Source organism: Gossypium raimondii, chromosome 1 (genome assembly GCF_025698545.1).
Source record: "Gossypium raimondii isolate GPD5lz chromosome 1, ASM2569854v1, whole genome shotgun sequence".
Lineage (NCBI taxonomy): Eukaryota > Viridiplantae > Streptophyta > Magnoliopsida > Malvales > Malvaceae > Gossypium > Gossypium raimondii.
In genome coordinates this window covers 4,141,795-4,163,661 of record NC_068565.1, presented here as the reverse complement: position 1 = coordinate 4,163,661, position 21,867 = coordinate 4,141,795, and the positions used below count along the sequence as shown (strand labels likewise).

General features: G+C 35.4%; 1 protein-coding gene and 1 long non-coding RNA gene across 7 annotated transcripts; one reads left to right on the top strand and one right to left on the bottom strand.

Annotated features, from left to right (window-relative positions):
* Positions 1 to 280: 280 nt before the first annotated feature.
* Positions 281 to 8,423, top strand: LOC105776882 (probable leucine-rich repeat receptor-like serine/threonine-protein kinase At3g14840). Of its 6 annotated transcripts, none has more exons than XM_012599830.2 (24): positions 281 to 655; positions 725 to 896; positions 2,010 to 2,081; positions 2,290 to 2,361; positions 2,489 to 2,560; positions 2,828 to 2,899; positions 3,059 to 3,130; positions 3,249 to 3,323; positions 3,410 to 3,478; positions 3,588 to 3,659; positions 3,756 to 3,827; positions 4,006 to 4,068; positions 4,202 to 4,267; positions 4,360 to 4,422; positions 4,532 to 4,567; positions 4,669 to 4,712; positions 4,823 to 5,196; positions 5,282 to 5,480; positions 5,722 to 5,871; positions 6,056 to 6,174; positions 6,260 to 6,470; positions 6,594 to 6,831; positions 6,902 to 7,055; positions 7,241 to 8,423. In XM_012599830.2, the coding sequence occupies exons 1-24, from the start codon at positions 565 to 567 to the stop codon at positions 7,670 to 7,672; spliced, it is 3,060 nt and encodes a 1,019-aa protein (XP_012455284.1). In that variant the 5' UTR covers positions 281 to 564; the 3' UTR covers positions 7,673 to 8,423. The 6 variants fall into 6 exon arrangements, with proteins under 6 accessions (XP_012455284.1, XP_052486184.1, XP_052486194.1 ...); XM_052630224.1 differs by having other exon boundaries at positions 2,278 to 2,361; XM_052630234.1 differs by lacking the exon at positions 281 to 655 and having other exon boundaries at positions 758 to 896; positions 2,036 to 2,081; positions 2,515 to 2,560.
* On the bottom strand, positions 7,463 to 21,467 carry LOC105776920 (uncharacterized). Its single transcript, XR_001128133.2, has 3 exons — positions 21,213 to 21,467; positions 8,095 to 8,244; positions 7,463 to 7,796 (listed from the first exon to the last, which is right to left on the bottom strand). It is a non-coding gene; the product is annotated as an uncharacterized LOC105776920 (long non-coding RNA).
* Between the last annotated feature and the right edge of the window lie 400 nt (positions 21,468 to 21,867).

Below are 21,867 nucleotides of genomic sequence, written 5' to 3'. Positions count from 1 at the left end.
TGACTAAAATGTAATTTGAGGTAAACAAAAGTGACTATTTTTGTAGTTTACCCTAATTTGAATATGAATAAAATATTATATTATTATGAAAATATTTTAAACGTTTATTACTGAAAACTTTTAATAATTTAAACTTTAATTATAGACCGTGCATGGGACCAGATCACTTTTTTTTGTCGTTTTTTCTTTTGCCTGGTTTTCATTGGATGGAACTTCCCTCTTCCGTATTTAAACATCTTCATTAACATCCCATCTTTGTGTCCATTTTCTTTTCTTTTTTCCCTCTTCCATATTTAAACATCTTCATTAACATCCAAAAACATTGTTACAGGTCTGAAACAGTCTTTGTAATCAAAGAAAAAATAAAGCATCGCTGACAACAACATCAAGCAGTTCACTACGACACATCAAAATCCACAATCTCACCACCATCCCCAGCACATATTTGATCAATCGATCTTCGCTTTCGCCATTGCTTCACGCCTTCACCCATACCCTGGGCTTTGTGTCCATTTTCTATTTCTATTTTATTTTTTTAAGTTAAAATCTTTTCAACAATCCAAGATGTTTTCTCCCGTACTTGTTTTTGCTTCCATATTCAGTGCTTGCTGTCTTGCAACTTCAACTTTTGGAGCTACACTTGCAATAGACGAAGGTATACAATTATAATTTCGACCCTTTTCCCATTTGTAAATGCCTAATACTTTATATAATATGTGTATAGTGGAAGCTTTGAAAAGCATAGGTAGAACATTGGGGAAGACAAACTGGAACTTTAGCGTGGATCCATGCAGTAGCGGAGACGAGAGTTGGGCAAATTTTGCAGAATCAAATGCTTATTATGTTAATAATGTTACCTGTGTTTGCAGTTCCATCATCTGTCATGTTGTCCGCATGTAAGCATCTCTCTCTTTCTTTCTCAAAATTAAAAATTTTTCGATTCATCAAGTGCTTTATCATTTATCAAATTTCATAAATAAATAACATGCATGCATGAAGATTCAATTTCAAGATTAATGAATTACCTACCCTAGATACTTGTACATTTTTTTGGGGTCAAAACAGTATATACTTGTAACTGAATGCTACTTCCAATTACTTGAGAGTCATGGAGTCGATGGTTGGCATAGACATGTGGTCCAACTTAAATACAATTGTAATAATAACATGGTAAGACTGATAGCTACTTTTTGATCGGCAGACTAATATTTTTTTACAAAAATGATTAATTTACTCTTTGATCTAAGATATAAGGATTAATTTATCTATTTTTTAGTAAAAGGACAAAATATAATATAACTCTTAGTACGAAGCCTCCATAATACTTTTACTATGATAAATCAAATCACAAACCAAATTTAATCCCTAATCTTAAATATAATTGTAATACAAAGGGTCTAAATATTTGTTGCAAATTTTCATAAATAAAATTTTAAGAATGACATATTTAGAATATAATAAAATTAAAATTAAAACAAATTGTGATAGTATCTTAACTAATAGTTCATAAGAATCATTGTTAGTGAATAAGATAATAGCCCATAGTAAAACTTTTTACATTTTAAACAAAAATTAACTTTTACTTTTTTAGTTAAATATTTATTTAGATAAAATAAATTAAACTTTAAAATTTTTACATATAAATAGCAAAATGGTTGAATAAAAATAACTATCTTACTCACCACAAACTCTACAAGTTGATTTAAGATAATGCTATTTATTTATATAATATATTAAAGTGATAATAGAATAATTAGGATAAATTATCCAATTGATCATCCGATTTTTAAGATACTTCATTTTTAGTAACCAAAAATCCAGACAATTTTGTTTTTTCTTTTGGTGCAAAAAAATTGTTATTTTAATAAATGAGTAAATTTCCCAAATAAATTAAATAGGACACTTGAGATAATCTTGACCTGCTTGCTGTAATAATAATTGTTGAGTAACCTGATATTAAAAATAAGGACTAAACATAAAACACCTTTCTAAAATGTTGAAATAATCAGAGCGCTGAAGGGACAAAATCTATCAGGTACTCTCCCACCACAGTTGACCAGACTCCCTTACCTCCAAGACATGTAAGTACTTCCCTTAATTTCCATTTTCATATAATTTATATTTCTTTTTATGCCATCATCTTTGCCTCAAATTAATTAAGGTTCATATGTGAGTTTTATTTAATTCTTTTTGAAGTAATTTTATTTTGTACGATTTTTCACCCTATAAATTGATTCTACATTTTAATTGATGAGACATATTTACTGTAATATATAGCACTTTTTACAGTGATCTCACTCGCAACTATCTTAGTGGCTCCATTCCTCCTCAATGGGGTTCTATGCAGCAACTCGTCCAAATGTAAGATTTTTTTTTCCTTTCATATTTCTATGGTTAAAATAATAAAATAATCTATTCATTGTTCAATTTACAAAGTTTGGATTAATTCCTTCCCTGTTTTATTGGACAAATAAATACAATATTGCAGTTCCCTTCTTGGGAATCGTTTAACAGGTTTAATCCCAGAGGAGCTGGCAAACATGAGCAGTCTTACTAGCTTGTGAGTTGCTTTATATATCGCGAGTTTTAGCCTAGTATTCCCAGTTTCATTCTATAAGATCAAATTTTCACTAGATTATTTTTATTAACGTTATTACAGCATCGTACCGATAAAACAAAAGTATTGTTTTCTATGTATTCATAGGGAACCACCTAGATCCTCCTCATAGCAGCGAGTGAGACAACATCTTTAGCGGCATCTAAAGAGCACATTACCTTTGCTTTATCAATATAATGCTCTCATTAATTGTTTTGAAAAATTGTGTAGAGTCCTTGAGCACAATAGCTTCTCAGGAAATTTGCCTGCTGCACTGGGGAATCTACCAAAAATTGAGAGACTGTGAGAGGCTCATCTTTCTAAATTTGTTATATAAAGTGATAGAATTTTTTTATGAAATCTTCCATTTATTTCCATCTTTTCATACCCGAGTTTATTTCTTAGGTTTGTTTAATATCTTTCTCCTCTTGGTATTGCTAATTGTTATTGCTTAATTTGCAGGTTTCTTAATTCCAACAATTTTACTGGTGAATTGCCTGAAACATTTGCTAGGCTGACTACATTGAAGATTTTGTAAGCTTCATATTCACCTATTCTATATATTTCATCCAGAATTGATTCATGGTCTTAACTTCATGCCCATCCCTAAATTGTTTACATTCTAATTATGATTATTATGTTTATTCAACAGCCGGATCGGTGATAATAACTTCACAGGAAAGATTCCCGGTTTTATTTTCCAGAATTGGACAAACCTTAAGGAAATGTGAGAACTTCAATTAAATTTTTTTTTCATTAGAAATATTGTGCCTTTATCAATGATTTAAATGAATCCAACTTTGATAATGACAGACGTACTCTCGCAAGTGGTTTGAGTGGACCAATTCCAGACATTGGTTCTTCAGGAAACTTAGAATTTCTGTAAGTAATGAATCTTACCTTTCGAAGATTTCAACTATGCATATATATATATATATATATATATGGTATAAACACTTAGGATATTGTTCGTTGAATATTTTGTTTACAGAATGATTACGGACTTGAATGGAGTTGAATCAACTTTTCCACGACTTAGTAATTTGTCTAAATTGGAATATCTGTAAGTAAAGCTCTGCTATAAGGATGAGATTGATTAAATTTAAGAGCATTATATTTGCTGACTTAAATAATGGAGTGTTGTTTGATTGTATTATAGGATATTGAGGAGCTGCAATCTCGTTGGAAAGCTACCTACTTCTCTTGAAAATATGCCGAAGTTGGAGACCTTGTGAGTAATAGACCAATAGGTTTCATTTCCTAAGAAGAAAATTATCTCTTTCAATTTGTTTCAACCTATATCAGCATATATGCTTTATCATGCATGCATATATGTTGGTGCATTGAAATGACTATACAAATATTGTTGTTGTTCTAAGTTCTAATTGTACTTAAATATTTTCTTGCAGAGATCTCAGCTTCAACAAACTCAGCGGAGAAATTAAAATCTCTCTTCCAGATGTGAAACAATTGTGAGATATATATATATATATATATATATTTACACAGATAATTATCTGAGTTGTAAAAAAGGTTTCATTTTAACTAATACTCTTCCTATAGGACATCATCTCATTATAGAAACTTCATGATGCTCTTTCTCAGGTTTTTAACTGGAAACATGTTTACTGGAGCAGTCCCTCAATGGATTCTTAATACAAATAGAAAAATGTGAAATTCTCTTCCAAATGTTCAGTGACAACAACTTATATGCTCAAGAAGCTTGATCATCACACTAATATTCTGAACTATTCTGTTTGCAGAGATCTTTCATATAACAAGTTCACAAGTACAGGTGGTGTTGATGACTGTCAGAAAAGTGGCCTGTAAGAAAAACCTAAGCTATGTTTTTGAGATTTTTTTTTCTTTCTTATTCACAAGTGGATCTTCGATACACTAGCTATGGTTTATGTAATATGTCCTCATCATTTATAGGAACTTGTTTGCAAGCACTTCAAGGATCAATAATTCGTAAGTGCTAAAAAACTATCATTTTCTTTGATCCACCTACAATTTTGCTCTTATAAATACAATGCCTAACAATTTTTTGGGGCCTATAATTATTTTAATAGCGGAGTTGTTTCATGTTTGGGAAACCTTAACTGTCCAGTGGAACGTAAGTGGAAATTTCATATAATGCTTAACGATGTTAAGTTCTAATGGCTATTTCACTTTGGTTGAATTTTCCTGCAATACTTATTGAATTATGGTTTCATTATACCTCAGCTTTGCACTCTTTTTATATAAACTGTGGTGGAAAAGAAGAAACTATTAATAATATCACCTATGAAGCTGATCCTGATAAAGTTGGGACTTCAACATTTTATCGGAGTACTACTCATTGGGCATTTAGCAGCAGTGGTATCTTTTTGGATGATCACACAGAGGAGGATGTATTAGTTTTGGAAAATAAACAACTTTCTTCCAGTATTGGTCAAATTTACAGCAACGCACGTCTTTCACCAAGCTCTTTGACTTATTATGCGTTCTGTCTGCACAATGCAACATACAGCGTGAGCCTCCATTTTACGGAGATACAGTTCACTGATGGTAAAAATTATGGCAGCTTAGGAAGGCGGATATTTGACGTTTACATTCAGGTATTTCTGTTCATATCTTCTTAGCTTTCCTTGCGTGTGAATGCATATATGGGAAGTTTGGTCAAATGGAATGGATAATTTGCAGGGAAAGCTGGAGCTGAAGGATTTCAATATTAAGGATGAAGCAGGAGGGGCTGGCAAACCAATTCTAAAGAATTTCACTGCAAATGTTTCGGATGGTACTTTGGAGATCCGTTTGCAGTGGACTGGAAAAGGGACAACAGTTATTCCCATGAGAGGAGTTTATGGTCCACTTATCTCTGCAATATCTGTCTTTGATCCTGGTAGGTTGATAGCTAGAGTCTAAATCTCTCATATTATTGGAAACTACCTATTCTTGTTCAACACCCTACTACTTTAGTGGCTTTATCACATATACTGTTATGTGTGACTGTATGAACTAATTCAATGTTTACTATACTTATGCCATCTCAAGCTTGTAACTAACCCTTTATATAGTTTTCTTCAATTAGAGTGTTATCTCATGTTCATTGATAACATTTATATAGTTTTCTTCGATTTTAGTTTATAAACCTCAATCAGAAAGTAGGGGAGGTATCAGCGCAGTTGCGAAGGTTGCTATTGTGGCTGCAGCAGCATTTGCTACTTTCTTGCTTGTGGTTGGAATCCTTTGGTGGAGTGGATGCTTAAGACGGAGGAGTACATTGGAACGATGTATGTATAGAGAAATTAATTATGTCCGAAATTCGTGAGACATGTAATGACAATAAAATATACCTATCCCCTGCCTATTTTACCATTTATGCACCAAATAAGATTAGGAAAACAGAGATGTTAATTAGAAGCTATATTATATAATTAAATGTTTCTTATGTATTTGGCTTTGGTTTTTCGACAGATCTAAAAGGTATAGAATTGCAGACTGGTTCCTTCACCTTAAGGCAAATTAAAGACGCAACAAACAACTTTGATGCTGCTAATAAGGTTGGAGAAGGCGGTTTCGGTCCTGTTTATAAGGTATCTATCCTGTTCTAGCTACACATTCATTTACTGGTCACTTTTTTTTATCACTGAACCTGGTGTAATGCTTTTCAAAATGTAGGGCATTCTAGCAGATGGCAAAGAAATCGCTGTCAAGCAGTTATCGGCTAGATCAAACCAAGGAAATCGAGAGTTCGTGACGGAGATTGGCATGATTTCAGCTGTACAACATCCTCATCTAGTAAAGCTATATGGATGTTGCATTGAAGGAAATCAACTGATGCTTATATATGAGTACTTGGAAAACAACAGCCTTGCTCGTGCATTATTTGGTACATCTCGTTCACCTGATTTACTTTAACTCCCTTTGGTATTATCGACACTCACAGATATATAAGGACAAGTATGTTAGCATATCTGAGCTTTAATCTCTTTTATATTATGGTTATTGAAAGGTCCAGAAGAATTTCAGTTGACATTAGACTGGCCAACCAGACGGAAGATCTGCATTGGTATAGCGAGAGGTTTAGCTTATCTCCATGAAGAATCAAGGTTGAAGATTGTCCATAGAGACATTAAGGCAACCAATGTGTTGCTTGATAAGAATCTAGACCCTAAAATATCTGACTTTGGTTTGGCCAAGCTCGATGAAGAAGACAATACCCACATTAGCACCCGAATTGCCGGAACTTAGTAAGTTCCACTTCAGAGTCACTGTTTGCATTTTAGAAGCTAGATTTGATTTATCTTCTTAACTTTGCAGTGGCTATATGGCTCCAGAATATGCAATGCATGGACGTTTAACTGATAAAGCAGATGTATATAGTTTCGGAATTGTGGCCCTTGAAATTGTTAGTGGCACATGCAACACTAAACACAACCGCGTAAAGACAGAATATTTCTATCTTCTTGATGTGGTAACAGAACTCTCTTTCCTAATTCCATTATATATATCCATGTTGATAATTATGTTGTCTTAGCAAAATATACTGAAAGAGGCATGTTAAATAACAAATCTGACAATGATGTTACAGTTGTTATTTTGCAATTTCGGTTGATTTTCATAACTTTTGTTTGTGGCACTTAAATTTTTTGTTTCTAGGCTCATAGGTTGAAGCAAGAGGGGAATTTGTTGGATTTAATTGATCCAAGGGTAGCCTCTCATTGTAACGCAGGAGAGGCAATGGTGATGGTCGATGTAGCTCTCTCATGCACAAATCCTACTGCAGCGGCAAGGCCTTCCATGTCTATGGTGGTGAGCGTGCTCGAAGGCAGGGCATCTGTTTCTGACATACTCACGGATTCAAGTATTTATGCAAGCAAGTTTGATGCAAAAAAGTTGTACGGAAGAGTAGAAGGAAATGATGCGGAAAACAATAGCCAGGTAAAGAGTATGTTAAGAGATGGGTGTACAGACCAATTTATGCCAGGGCCCAACAACCAGAGACCCAAAACTCAAATTAATCATACCCCAAAACTAACCCAAATGGCCCAATACAACTGGCCCAAACAACCCAATGACCCAATAACCTAAAGCTATCAGAAAACCCTAATCCCCCTAACCCCATGTGCGCCGTACTCTGCCACCACCTACCACCGCCATTCGCCTTGTCACCTCAACTCTCTGCCACCGACCCACCACCATGCCCATTAAATGCCTGCAAAATCCAGAGAAAAGAGAGGATAGCAAGAAAAGAGCAAAAATAGAAACAAAATATGGTGAAAATCAGCTATAAAGAGCCGAATACCAACATTGTAACGCTCTCTCTTTTTTTTTAAAAAAAACACCAGTGAATAAAAAATAGATCAAAAATTAAAAAAAGGTTGATTCCGGTTCCTTTTTTGTTCTTGCGTTTTTGTATTTTCTTTATTTTCCTTTCCTTTCCTTTTATTTTTGTTTTTGTTTGTTCCTCTACAATCTTTCTTAACGAAAAACGAAACTAAAAAAGAAAATACCTGTTGGTTTCGAAGGCCATAACCTAAAGCTATCAGAAAACCCTAATCCCCCTAACCCCATGTACGCCGTACTCTGCCACCACCTACCACCGCCATTCGCCTTGTCACCTCAATCTCTGCCACCGACCCACCACCATGCCCATTAAATGCCTGCAAAATCCAGAGAAAAGAGAGGATAGCAAGAAAAGAGCAAAAATAGAAACAAAATATGGTGAAAATCAGCTATAAAGAGCCGAATACCAACATTGTAACGCTCTCTCTTTTTTTTTAAAAAAAACACCAGTGAATAAAAAATAGATCAAAAATTAAAAAAAGGTTGATTCCGGTTCCTTTTTTGTTCTTGCGTTTTTGTATTTTCTTTATTTTCCTTTCCTTTCCTTTTATTTTTGTTTTTGTTTGTTCCTCTACAATCTTTCTTAACGAAAAACGAAACTAAAAAAGAAAATACCTGTTGGTTTCGAAGGCCGGAGTCGGAGCCCTCCTTCGCCGTCATCGAAATCGAAGGGAGGGCGTCTCTTCCTTTTCTCTTGGTCCCATGATCGAGAGGGCCTAGCCTTCGAGGATGCCTGAAGGGAAGGCCGAGAGGCCCTTCTCATGGCAACTCCGCCACCGCCAAGGTGGCGGCGACGGTGGTCTAAACTTGGGGGCTGAGTGGGGAAAAAGGAGAGAAAAGGAAGCTTAGGGTTTTATTTCAGATTTAAAAAAAAAAAGGGGCTGAAAATGGATAAAAAATGTTTTGGGTTTAAATAATAAAAGGAGAACGGCGCCGTTTTGAGGCCCTTTACCAAGACGCCGACCCGACCCGCTCCTGGGGTCCAGCGTTCATGAATGGGTTATTTACAACCCTAGTCCTTCCGCGTTTATGGTTCTCTTAATTTACTCCCTTTTCGTTTGTTTCATTTTTTTAATTTGGCCCCATAATTTTTTTTTTTCAATTTGGTCCACTACAACGCAGCATTTTAGAGCTTTGGTTTATTTACCCTGTTGGTCCCCCTCTTTCAGCGCGCGTTACAATTTGGTCCCTCTTATCTTCTTTATTTCGATTTAGCCCCGTTTTTTTATTTTTATTTAAATTTAGTCCGGGTTTTAGCAATCTTATTATTTTGTTAATTATTTTAATGTATTATCATTTATTATTATTATTATTATTATTATTATTATTACTATTATTATCATTATTAATTATTATTAGTTTTATTTTCCTTTTATTTATTTGGTACTATTATATTAATATATTAATTAGTTTTATATTATTTTCTAACTTTATTTTATTCCATATGAATACATATATACATTATGCATGTACATATTTTTATAATTCATTTAATATATACATACATACTCATATTTTTCATATTTTATAATTTATCTACATATATATATATATATATATATATATATATATCCATATACATTTTTCTTTCACGAATACATATATATATATATATATATCTTTTTATTTTATTTATTTATTTATTTATTTACATGTCTATTTTGATACTTTAGTTTTTATTTGTTTATTTATTTATTATTGTGTATACATGATTGACTTGTCTTTTATATTTATTTATTTCATTTTGATGATCGTTCGTATTATTCGTACTTACATTACCGAATTCATTATATTAACATCGTGTTTTATTTTTACTATTTTGCGTTAAATTGTCTTCGTTCAATGTATAAATTATGACTTTTTGAATAAACAAAATTTCGTGTTTAGATTTGAGAAAGTCGTACCCTAACTTACTGGGTTTCGATTTTCGCAATAAATCTAAATGCCCGAATCTTTTCAAACTCAAGTTTTTAAACGATCTCGGGAATTAAGAAAAGATCGTGTCCTAACTCACTGGGCATGATCTCTTTTCTAAACCCGAGATAATTAAAAGTCTTTTTAAATAAGTAAATTTTTCGGCATGTATTCTCGTATCGGGAATTCGATACGTTGTGTCCTAACGCATTGGATATGACATGTCGTTTTCTCGAGATGAGGATTTTTTCTAAAAAATAATAAAGGTAATGTTTTGCATTTGGAAATTCGAGAAAATGTGCCCTAATGTGCTGGGTTTTGATTTCTCGTTTGACTAAATAGCCAAATATCCTCTTAAATCTTAATCCATGTTATTCAAGTGTTTTTTAGGATCGTATTTTAAATTTCTTTAAAGTTCTCAATTTTCGACACCTAGACATTAAGTAATCAATTAGGTACCAATTTTGGGCGTATCGAGGGTCCTAATCCTTCCTCGTGTGTAACCGACTCCCAAACCCATTTTTCTGAATTTCGTAGACCAAAATCGTTGTTTTAATAAAAATTGGTGGCCCGATCACACTTCATCAAAAAAAGATTGGTGGCGACTCCTACATTTGATTTCATTTTTCAAAACCCAAGTCGGCCCCGTTTTTATCAAAAAATGGTGTCAACATCTTGGCGACTCCACTGGGGAACAAACACGAGAGTCAAGCCACGAGTTGATTAATTTTTGTCTTTTGTTAAAAATTGAAAATTTAGTTTAAAAGTATGATCCTTTCGTTGCATTTTGTCTATCATTTTTTTGGTCTTCAATATGTTTACTTTTTTGTTTAAGCCTTTTGATAGTATTGCACATTGCATTGCATGACCACGGGTCACACCCTTTTAAGTGGGAGTGAGAAACTACGCCTTCATGAGGTTTTCACCTCCGCATGGGATAGTGAATTGCTTCCGAGATACATCCGTACCTATATCTTCATGAGATTTTCATCTCCGCATGGCCATAGGGAAATGTATTCCCCTGAACTGAACTCGGTCCATATGAGCCTATAATGGGTGAGGATCGAGGAATCTGCTGGTTCAGGTACCCTTACTTTAGAACCGAACCGCATATAATGAGCCTTAAGAGCCTACCCTAGGTAGAACCACACCGAATGCCTAGAGGTCACCCGAAAGCTTGGTTCAAATCTACGGTCATTTTGTTGTATGTTTGTCCGTTTTTGTTACGATTATCATTACTTCGGTTTGTAATTGCTCTATTGGTTTGAATTTTGATATATTTCTGTATATTGCATTACATAATCGCTCGATTATCCCCTTTTAAGTGGGAGTGAGAAACTAGTCCTTCGTGAGGTTTTAATCTCCGTGCAGAATAGTGGATCGCTTCCGGAATACATCTGTACCTATGTCTTCGTGAGATTTTCATCTCCGTGCAGCCATAGGGAAATGTATTCCCCTGAACCAAACTCGATCTGTATAAGCTTATAATGGGTGAAGATCGAGGAATCTGCTGGTTCGGGTACCTTGACCTTAGAACCAGCCCTTATATAGTAGACTTAGGAACTTAACCTACGTAGAGCCACTCCAAACCCCTAGTATCTACCTGATTAGGTACTTTTTGTTTTCTGTTTTCCTTGTTTATTTTTGTACTAACCCCTCTTATTGTGCTTTGATTATGATTACATCGCATCTGCATCTTAGGAAAGAGATATTAATTCAAGTTCGATTACTAAATTAGAAAGCTTGTCATGGAATATGAATTCCTTGATAAAGTGAAAAACAATACGACTTCCCGAATATATTCTGAGAAAGACGAGAATGGCGATGGAAGAGTTCGTGACCCTGCTTCGTGGCCTGAGAATTCAAGGCAATTGTCTAAGAGCCTTCGACGTTCCAACTCCCTTAAAGAAGCTGACAAGCTTCAGGAAGATGGGCAGATGATGGATTGCGACCAAGACCAGGAAAGTGAGCTAGCAGTGGCATCTATTGGAAATTTGTGAGATTATCTCAAACATGCGCATGAAGAAGAAGATAGATATTGTTTCTTGGAATATGAGGGTGAGGCCGTACATGTATCCGTTTTATGTAAAGGAATTTACTTTCTAGAAAAGTTTCCTAAATGTAATTGAATCAAAATCAATGTCTCTTTAGGCATGCATTTCATACATCTACATCGTATGCATTTAAATCCATCGAAAGAGTCTAAACGAGTAAATTTCTTTCAGCTAACCTGGAAAACCAACCAACCAAACACCCTTACGATATCCAAGCAAAGGCTAGAGAAATGGAACGAAGGTTGGAAAAATTAGAGCGAATGCAGATCCAGATGCAGGAGCAATTGATTAAATTTCAACAGGAGATGAGAGATCAAATGCTAGAATTATGGAGATCTATGATAAACCAGTTCAACCAATTGCTAGTTGGAAAGTCAAAAGAAGTGCAAGACCCGGTGGTTTACTTTGGGGTTAAAAATGAGGATCTTGTCTATTCCTTAGATTGTACTCCGACAAGTGCCCAGATCCAGCCAGATGGGCGCCCACAAGGGGTACTCTTTACTATCGGATCCCAATATTATCAGACTAGTACATCGACACTAGTGAATTGCCTGACAGACGTAGGATCCAATTTGAGGAACGATTTAGTTAATCTTGTTGCTAATCTAGCCTAAATAAAGCAGATAAGGGTAGAGTACCCAGATACTATAAAGGCCCCAAGGAAGAAGAGGAATAAAAAGGATAACGCAGGCGGATATAACAAGGGCCACTCAAAACCAATCACTTTGGGCAGACCAAAGACGGAGACCACTAGCCATCAGAGTCCTTTAAAGTAAGAATCTGGAGTGAAACCAGGTACTGAGAAGTCTTAATTTGCACCAATCCCAATGTCATACCAGGAGTTGTATCAGAATTTATTTGACACACATGTTGTCTCCCCTTTCTACTTGAAGCCTTTACAACCTTAGTATCCCAAATGGTACGACACAAATGCGCAATGTGACTATCATGCGAGAATTATGGGGCATTCTATAGAAAACTGCACTGCCTTTAAAAAGCTAGTCGAAAGGTTTATCAATATGGGCATTGTTAAATTTGAGGATTCAATCAGTACAGAAAACCCGCTGCTCAATCATACGGATAATGAAGGGAATTCGATGAATGAAGAAATGTTGGGAAATGTTCACATCAGTGCCAAATATGAAGAAACAACTGGAGAAGAGATCTTATTAGATGTTCGCCCTTCTAAACTTGAGAGTGTTCTGAATAATTAGACTGCAGAAGAGACACCTGTAGTATTTAGAGCTTACTCAGAGTAATATTCAGAACACACTTGTTGCTTTTAGCCTAGAGGCAATAAGAACTCTTTTGTGAAATAGGCTTATGTCTGAACGTCATTATGGAATGCATCTTTGCGATCTTTTTGAACAAATATTCTTTCATTTCTTATCAATGATTATTTTTATTCTTTTATTCTTCTTCCAAATTACCATTGCATTCATAAACATATTGTACAACTTCATATATTCTTTGTATATTCTTTTGTACTTACAATGAGTCCCCAGATATCAATGACATGGGTGACACTGCTACAGACTTAGAATCTCCTTTTGAGCGAGATATGTGTTTAGATGGATCTCATGATTTTGGAAATGACATAGATCGTAGCTTATCTCCGGACTTAGTGAGGAGGTTAGAACAAGAAGATAGACAAATCCTACCTCATAAGGAATCGTTAAGAATTGTGGGCTTAGAGAATATTAGAATTAACCTGACCGCAAAGACGAAGCAACACCTTATTGAGTGACCTCTAGGGTTCAAAGATGTCTTCGTATGATCATACCAGGATATGCCCCGGGTTAAACACCGATAATAAAACCTGCACAACAGTACGATGTCAGAAACTTGCAGTATGAATGATGTAATTCTTTGCCGAGGCAACGCCTTTCTCGTGGAGTCAGCATAGCTTTGCCCATTTGAAGTCGAATTTCCACCTCTTCAAGTTGTTGTTGGGTCCATCTTGATTAAATAGGAAGATCCAAAGTTTTTTTGTCAAAGTTGTGGCCCAAAAGGCTCAGATCAAAAAGGGAAGAAAAAGAAAAATCAAAATCAAAGTCAAAATGAAAATGAAAAAAAATAAAAAAACAAAAAGAAGAAAAAAAATCAAAATCAAGATCAAAATGAAAATGAGAAAAAAGAAAGAAGAATGAAAAAAGAGAAATCTAGATGAAAAATCATGATGAAAAAGAAAAAGAAAAAGAAAAGGAAAGGCCAAAGCGAAAACCTGCAAAGGGCCTTTGTGACCAAATGAGGTTTTGAGTTGAAAACCTGAGAAGGGTGACTCAAATTTCGAGCACAATGGGGCATGAACATCACCATTATCGAAGACTTCTAATGGGCATTGCTTCACTATTGAGATCATTAATTACTTCATCAAATGGATAAAGGCTACTGCATGCGTCAATGTCATCATATGCTGATATAGAATTCCAGAGTGGATGGTATTGAAAATTGCATTGAACATGAATGTCAGGACGATAGCTGAGGGCTGTAATCAGTTCAAAATCAGACACCACGATTTTTCACTGTACTGCAAGACAATGGATTTCAAAAAAAATGAAAAATGATGAAAAATGAAAAATGAAAATAGAAAATGAAAAATGGAGAGGCTAAGGGGAAAACCCGCAAAGGGCGCCTTAAGCCAAAGGGGATTTGAGCTGAAAACCCGAAAAGGGCGGCTCAAGTACTGATCGGAATGGGGTATGAGGTGATTTAAGCTGCCCAAATTTTGATCATATTGGGGCATGTGGTGATCTTGCTATACTTGAATCAACAGGAAAGGATAGGCGACATCTTGGGGCATGGACAGACCACTGTAGATCTCTTAAACACATATCTAACTCAAAGCGGTCTTCAGAAAGTTTGTACAGAGAAGTTCAAGCTGCGATATCTGGGGCTCCTGATTCTCATATTATTTGTTATTCTTGGAATACCTTTTTCTTTTCCAAGATATTACATTCCCAATCAATTTCTTTGTCATCATTCTTTACTATTTTCGATAATTTGTTCTTTCGAGCTATGCTCAAAACCAACTTTATTCTTATCCATTGTTATGACCTTTTTGCAAACATGTTGCATTGGAATAATGATTAATGGACTAATAAAACTTTCACAAAGGAAGTTTTGTATATTACTCTGAAAAGTTTCTAAATAATATAGGAGCCTGAAACAGGACCATTGTTTAGAGCACACCAAATTTAAAGGTTGGAAATTTGAGAAGAAATAGTCTAAATTTAAACTTTTTCTTTGGATTTTTGTTGCCAAATGCGTTGATTGATAAGACGCCATGTTGGCAACAAAGCTTACATAAGCAAGCAAGCAATGATCACCAGGCAAGAGGAAGAGGTTACCTCGGAGAAGAGAGCCCTCATCTGTGCATAAGTTTTTGGTACGACACCTTAAGAATGGTGTAAGAAACCAGAATGATTCAAATCCTGCATCCTTGAATTGTGATAAGAGAGGATTGAGGAAAAGCCATATTTTTACCCTTGGATTATAGTGGGAGAATGATGGTATAAGTTTTGCGCCCCAATGAATCAAACTTGGAGGTTTACAATGGGGGCAACCTGGCTAAATATTTCTTTAGAAAAGCCAGTCGAGCAAGAAGGTGTTGTAACAACGTAGTCAAAAAACCTTAATAAACTTCGAGTAATGACAACCAAAGCGGGATCATTCTCGGAAAAATAAAATTTTGCATTCATGCAAACACCATTCACACATGTCTAGTTAGGAGCATTTGATTCATTTTGATCATGCCATCCTAATCATTAGGTATAATTAGGTTCATTGTACATGCCATGTTCCCCAGAGAATAGATCAATGAAGTAGCAGATCTTGCCTTCCTACATTAATAGCGAAGCAGATCAAAAACAAAGTCTTGCCTCCATCGGTTGCAGTGGAGCTGGTTAAAGAAGCAGATCTTGCCTTCCTGCGTTAACAGCGAAGCAGATCGAAAACAAAGCCTTACCTCCATCGGTTGCAGTGGAGCTGGTTAAAGAAGCAGATCTTGCCTTCCTGCGTTAACAACGAAGCAGATCAAAAACAAAGCCTTGCCTCCATCGGTTGCAGTGGAGCTAGTTAAAGATAACAGATCTTGCCTTCCTACGTTAACAGCGAAGCAGTCGCAAAAACAAAGCCTTACCTCCATCGGTTGCAGTGGAGCTGGTTAAAGATAGCAGATCTTGCCTTCCTACGTTAACAGCGAAGCCCAGCGAAGCAGATCGAAAACAAAGCCTTGCCTCCATCGATTGCAGTGGAGCTGGTTCAAGATAGCAGATCTTGCCTTCCTACGTTAACAGCGAAGCAGATCGAAAACAAAGCCTTGCCTCCACCAGTTGCAGTGGAGCTGGTTAAAGATAGCAGACCTTGCCTTCCTGCGTTAACAGCGAAGCAGACCGAAAACAAAGCCTTGCCTTCATCGGTTGCAGTAGAGCTGGTTAAAGATAGCAAATCTTGCCTTCTTAAGTACTAGCGGAGCAGATCGAAGACGGCGAATCTTATCTTCCTAAGCAGTAGTGAAGCAGATTTAAACCACTAGTCCTATCTCCCTAAGCAGTAGTGGAGCAGGTCGAAGATGGTAGATCCTATCTCCCTAAGCAGTAGTGGAGCAGGTCAAAGATGTTAGATCCTATCTCCCTAAGCAGTAGTGGAGCAGATCGAAGACGGCAAATCTTATCTTCCTAAGCAGTAGTGAAGCAGATTTAAACCACTAGTCTTATCTCCCTAAGCAGTAGTGGAGCAAGTCGAAGATAGTAGATCCTATCTCCCTAAGCAGTAGTGGAGCAGGTCAAAGATGTTAGATCCTATCTCCCTAAGCAGTAGTGGAGCAGATCGAAGACGGCGAATCTTATCTTCCTAAGCAGTAGTGAAGCAGATTTAAACCACTAGTCCTATCTCCCTAAGCAGTAGTGGATCAGGTCGAAGATGGTAGATCTTATCTCCCTAAGCAGTAGTGGAGCAGGTCAAAGATGTTAGATCCTATCTCCCTAAGCAGTAGTGGAGCAGATCGAAGATGGCAAATCTTATCTTCCTAAGCAGTAGTGAAGCAGATTTAAGCCACCAGTCCTATCTCCCTAAGCAGTAGTGGAGCAGGTCGAAGATGGTAGATCCTATCTCCCTAAGCCGTAGTGGAGCATGTAACACCCCTTACCCGAGACCGTTTTCGGAGTCGAGTACGAGGCATTACTTAGCTTATACATCACCTAGGTACATGCCACATTATCAAACAAAGGTACATCACTAAAATTTCTCTGAGGTCGGGACTACTTTGGATGCTGGACCGAACACTGGATTTCTACTAACTGCAAGCGGAAACAATCAGATACCGAGCATGGGAATACTCAGTGGTATTACCATAATTCAAATTAATAACTTTAATCGATAATTTATATACATTTAATTTATGTCTACAATTATTCGTTAATTGCCTCATACTTTAAATCAACTTGATCATTAATAACAATAAGCAATATTTCAATCTTATATTTAATTGTATTCATACCTTGTTTCACTATCTAAATTTTATTGGATTTTTCAACATCTCATTCTAATAACTCATTCCAATCCATACAAACTCAATCATTTCATCAACTCATTCATTATCATTTCTATTTATATTCAATTTTACACTTATAATCTTTTAACACTCAATTTACACATTAAATCCATAAATAAAATTCAATAACTTGTATTCAATTAAATTCACATATTATTTCACTATTTCAAATCATTTTATTTTCACTTGTCATTTTTACATCATTTCATATTACCAAAAACTATTTCATAAAATTTATCATTATTTGTTTCTTGAACCATAATTCTCACATTCCATTTTCACATCTCAATTCAATGTCTTATTTCAAATCAATTTACTTCAATTCAAATTGCTTTTAATTTCCAATCCATATACCTTCAAATATTCACATAATTCATAATTCAATATCATTTCTTTCTTCAATTCTTTTATTTTCCCCCTATTAACATGACTCGGACTTTGGCGGATACACGGATCCAACCAAACACACCAGTACGGCACCCAGTGCCTCATCGGATAGTTCGAAGCAATAGTTGACACCCAGTGTCTCATCGGCAAAGCCGAAGTAAGTTGGTACCCAGTACCTCATCGAATCTATCCGAAGTAACAGTATGACACCCAGTGTCTCATCGACTCAAGGTCGAAGTATCCCTGAACACTTCCAATCCTATGGCATGCCAACTATATCCGACTCATTAACTAGTTAATAGGGTTTCCGAATCACATTTCAATTCAATCACTTTCTCATACTTTCAATTCAAATCATTATACAATTTAATCACCATTTGATTCAATATATTTTTCTATTTCAAATTCACTTCCCACTTTCAAATCAATATACAATTCAGCACCAATACATATTTCACAAATCATACCTCGATTCAATCAAACCACTTTTCAGGTCAATACTCAATTCACGTATTCACACTTATTCATAATTTAATTCACTTTTATTCAATTCATATTTTTAATTCATTCAATTAAATATCGATATTCTCCTTATTTTTATTTACTAAACATATTATTCAAAATTCAACAATTACTATCAATAAATTCAATATCAATATGTATATATATATATATATTTTCATTCGATTCAATCATGATACTCACCTCAATTTTCTTATCATGTATATTAATTTAAATTTTAACAATTAATAATTAAATTGAATTATGGTAATACTAATCAAATTTTCTCGAGTCACTCCTTGATCACCTTCCCTTTCCTTTCTCGGCAATGACTCTTGCACGATATTAGCTACGTAATTAAACAATTAAAATTATTAATACACAATTTCATCAAAACATTTCCATTTATACCTAAGCTTTACCTAAATTCTAATTTAATCCCTTATCAATACTAATTTTATTTTCCCAATCTAACTCCATATTCTCTCTTAATTCTTACTAAAACTCATTTTAACTCTTCATTTTCACCATAAATCCCTAATTTCGGGATTCTTTCAATTTAGTCCCTACTATTCAAAACTTACACTTTATTTTACAAATCAACCTTTTACTAACTTTTAACTTGAAATTTAATCAATTTAACCCTAATTCTTTCATTTATTCAACATAATCAATGTCTAGAAATATAATAACTTCTCAAATTTCAACATAAATCCAATAATACTTTGTTCTAGAATACCAAAACTAAAAATTATAAGAAAAGGACTTAATTTGACTTACCAATTAAGCTTGAAAGCTTGAAATCCCAAATTTTCTTCCTTTCCTTCCCTTTTTCTTCTTTTCTTTCCTTTCCTTCTTTCCTTCTCTGCTTCGTTTGCCTATTCTGCTTTCTATTCCTCTTTTCCATCTTTTATTTCTTTTATTTAATTAGTTTAATATAATAACAATAAAATAATAATATAAAATTACTTACTTAAATAATAAGTAAATATGTAATCATTAATAATATGTATGTATTTCATTCTTCCACGTGTCATCATATACACCATGCATTTGTCAACAATTTTATTTATTTGAAATATAATAATATAATATAATTAATATAATTTACAATATAATAATATAATAATATACTTAAAAAAAATCTCAGATTTTTACCATGCATATGCCGCCTCATTTATGGGGCTTGGCATATTTTCCTATTTAGTCCTTTTAACTTTTCTTTAATCTATAATTAAACTTTTACCCTTGTTGCAATTTAGTCCTTTTTAATCAATTAATCATCGAAACATTAAAATTTCTTAACGAAACTTTAATATTACCCTAATGACACTCCGTAAATATTTATAAAAATATTTACAACTCAGTTTATAGTATCGAGGTCTCGATACCTCGTTTTTGACCCAATTTACCTAGTAATTTCTTTTAAATCACAAAATTCACTCATTCAAAAATATTTCTAAAATCACGCTGAACTTATAATTATTAATTAATAATTTTTTCTAACGTTTTCATCAGATTTAGTGATCTCAAATCACTATTCTGACACTACTGAAAATTGGACTGTTACAGAGCAGGTCAAAGATGTTAGATCCTATCTCCCTAAGCAGTAGTGGAGCAGATCGAAGACGGCGAATCTTATCTTCCTAACCAGTAGTGAAGCAGATTTAAGCCACCAGTCCTATCTCCCTAAGCAGTAGTGGAGCATGTCGAAGATGGTAGATCCTATCTCCCTAAGCAGTAGTGGAGCAGGTCAAAGATGTTAGATCCTATCTCCCTAAGCAGTAGTGGAGCAGATCGAAGATGGAGAATCTTATCTTCCTAAGCAGTAGTGAAGCAGATTTAAGCCACCAGTCCTATCTCCCTAAGCAGTAGTGGAGCAGGTCGAAGATTGTAGATCTTATCTCCCTAAGCAGTAGTGGAGCAGATCACATCAAGTCTTATCTCCCTAAGCAGTAGCGGAGTAGACAAAAGAAACCAATCCTATCTCCCTTAGCAGCAGTGGAGTAGGTTGAAGATTGTAGATCTTATCTCTCTAAGCAATAGTAGAGCAGATCGCATCAAGTCTTATCTCCCTGACGTTGCAGTAGAGTAGACTAAAACCACAAATCTCGTCTCCCTGAAGTTGTTATGAAAAAAATTGAAGCTACAAGCCAGATCTCTTTGAAGTGCATTGGAGTGGATCAAAGTAACAAGACACGGTGGACTGGTAGGAGGCTACCTGAAGAAGAAAGACATCAAGAAGTCAAGACTCGACGAGACCGGGCAAAATTGGTCTTTCTTAGTCTTTGCTCTGTTCTCGTTACACGACAATGAGCAAAGAGGGGCAACTGTACAGACCAATTTATGCTCGGGCCCAACAAGCAGAGACCCAAAACCCAAATTAATCAAACCCCAAAACTAACCCAAATGGCCCAATACAATTGGCCCAAAAAACCTAATGGCCCAATAACCTAAAGCTATCAGAAAACCCTAATCCCCCTAACCCCATGTGCGCCGTACTCTGCCACCACCTACCACCGCCATTCGCCTTGTCACCTCAACTCTCTGCCACCGACCCACCACCATGCCCATTAAATGCCTGCAAAATCCAAAGAAAAGAGAGGATAGCAATAAAAGAGCAAAAATAGAAACAAAATATGGTGAAAATCAGCTATAAAGAGCCAAATACCAACATTGTAACGCTCTCTCTTTTTTTAAAAAAAACACCAGTGAATAAAAAATAGATCAAAAATTAAAAAAGGTTGATTCCGGTTCCTTTTTTGTTCTTGCGTTTTTGTATTTTCTTTATTTTCCTTTTATTTTATTTTATTTTTGTTTTTGTTTGTTCCTCTACAATCTTTCTTAACGAAAACGAAACTAAAAAAGAAAATACCTGTTGGTTTCGAAGGCCGGAGTCGGAGCCCTCCTTCGCCGTCATCGGAATTGAGCGGGGAGGGGCGTCTCTTCCTTTTTCTCTTGGTGCCGCGGTCGAGAGGGCCTAGCCTTCAAGGACGCCGTGAAGGGAAGGCCGAGAGGCCCTTCTCGCGGCAACTCCGGCCACTGGCCAAGGTGGCAGCGACGGTGGTCTGAACTTGGAGGCTGAGTGGGGAAAAAGGAGAGAAAATGAAGCTTAGGGTTTTATTTCAGATTTAAAAAAAAAGGGGCTGAAAATGGATAAAAAAATGTTTTGGGTGTAAATAATAAAAGGAGAACGGCGGCGTTTTGAGGCCCTTTACCATGCAGTGACCACCCGCTCCGTGGGTCCATGACGTTTTCATGAATGGGTTATTTACAACCCTTGTCCTTCCGCGTTTATGGTTCTCTTGATTTACTCCCTTTTCGTTTGTTTCATTTTTTTAATTTGGTCCCATAATTTAATTTTTGTTTCAATTTGGTCCACTACAACGCAGCGTTTTGGGGCTTTGGTTTATTTACCCTGTTGGTCCCCCCTCTTTCAGCGCGCGTTACAATTTGGTCCCTCTTGTCTTCTTTATTTCGATTTCGCCCCGTTTTTTAATTTTTATTTCAATTTAGTCCGTGTTTTAGAA

Coding starts and splice junctions, on each gene's coding strand:
- LOC105776882 (XM_052630224.1), top strand. CDS start 565: ATGTTTTCTCCCGTACTTGTTTTTGCTTCCATATTCAGTGCTTGCTGT. Junction 2,082..2,277: donor CTCCCTTACCTCCAAGACAT/GTAAGTACTTCC, acceptor TGTAATATATAG/CACTTTTTACAGTGATCTCA. Junction 6,175..6,259: donor GTTTCGGTCCTGTTTATAAG/GTATCTATCCTG, acceptor TTCAAAATGTAG/GGCATTCTAGCAGATGGCAA.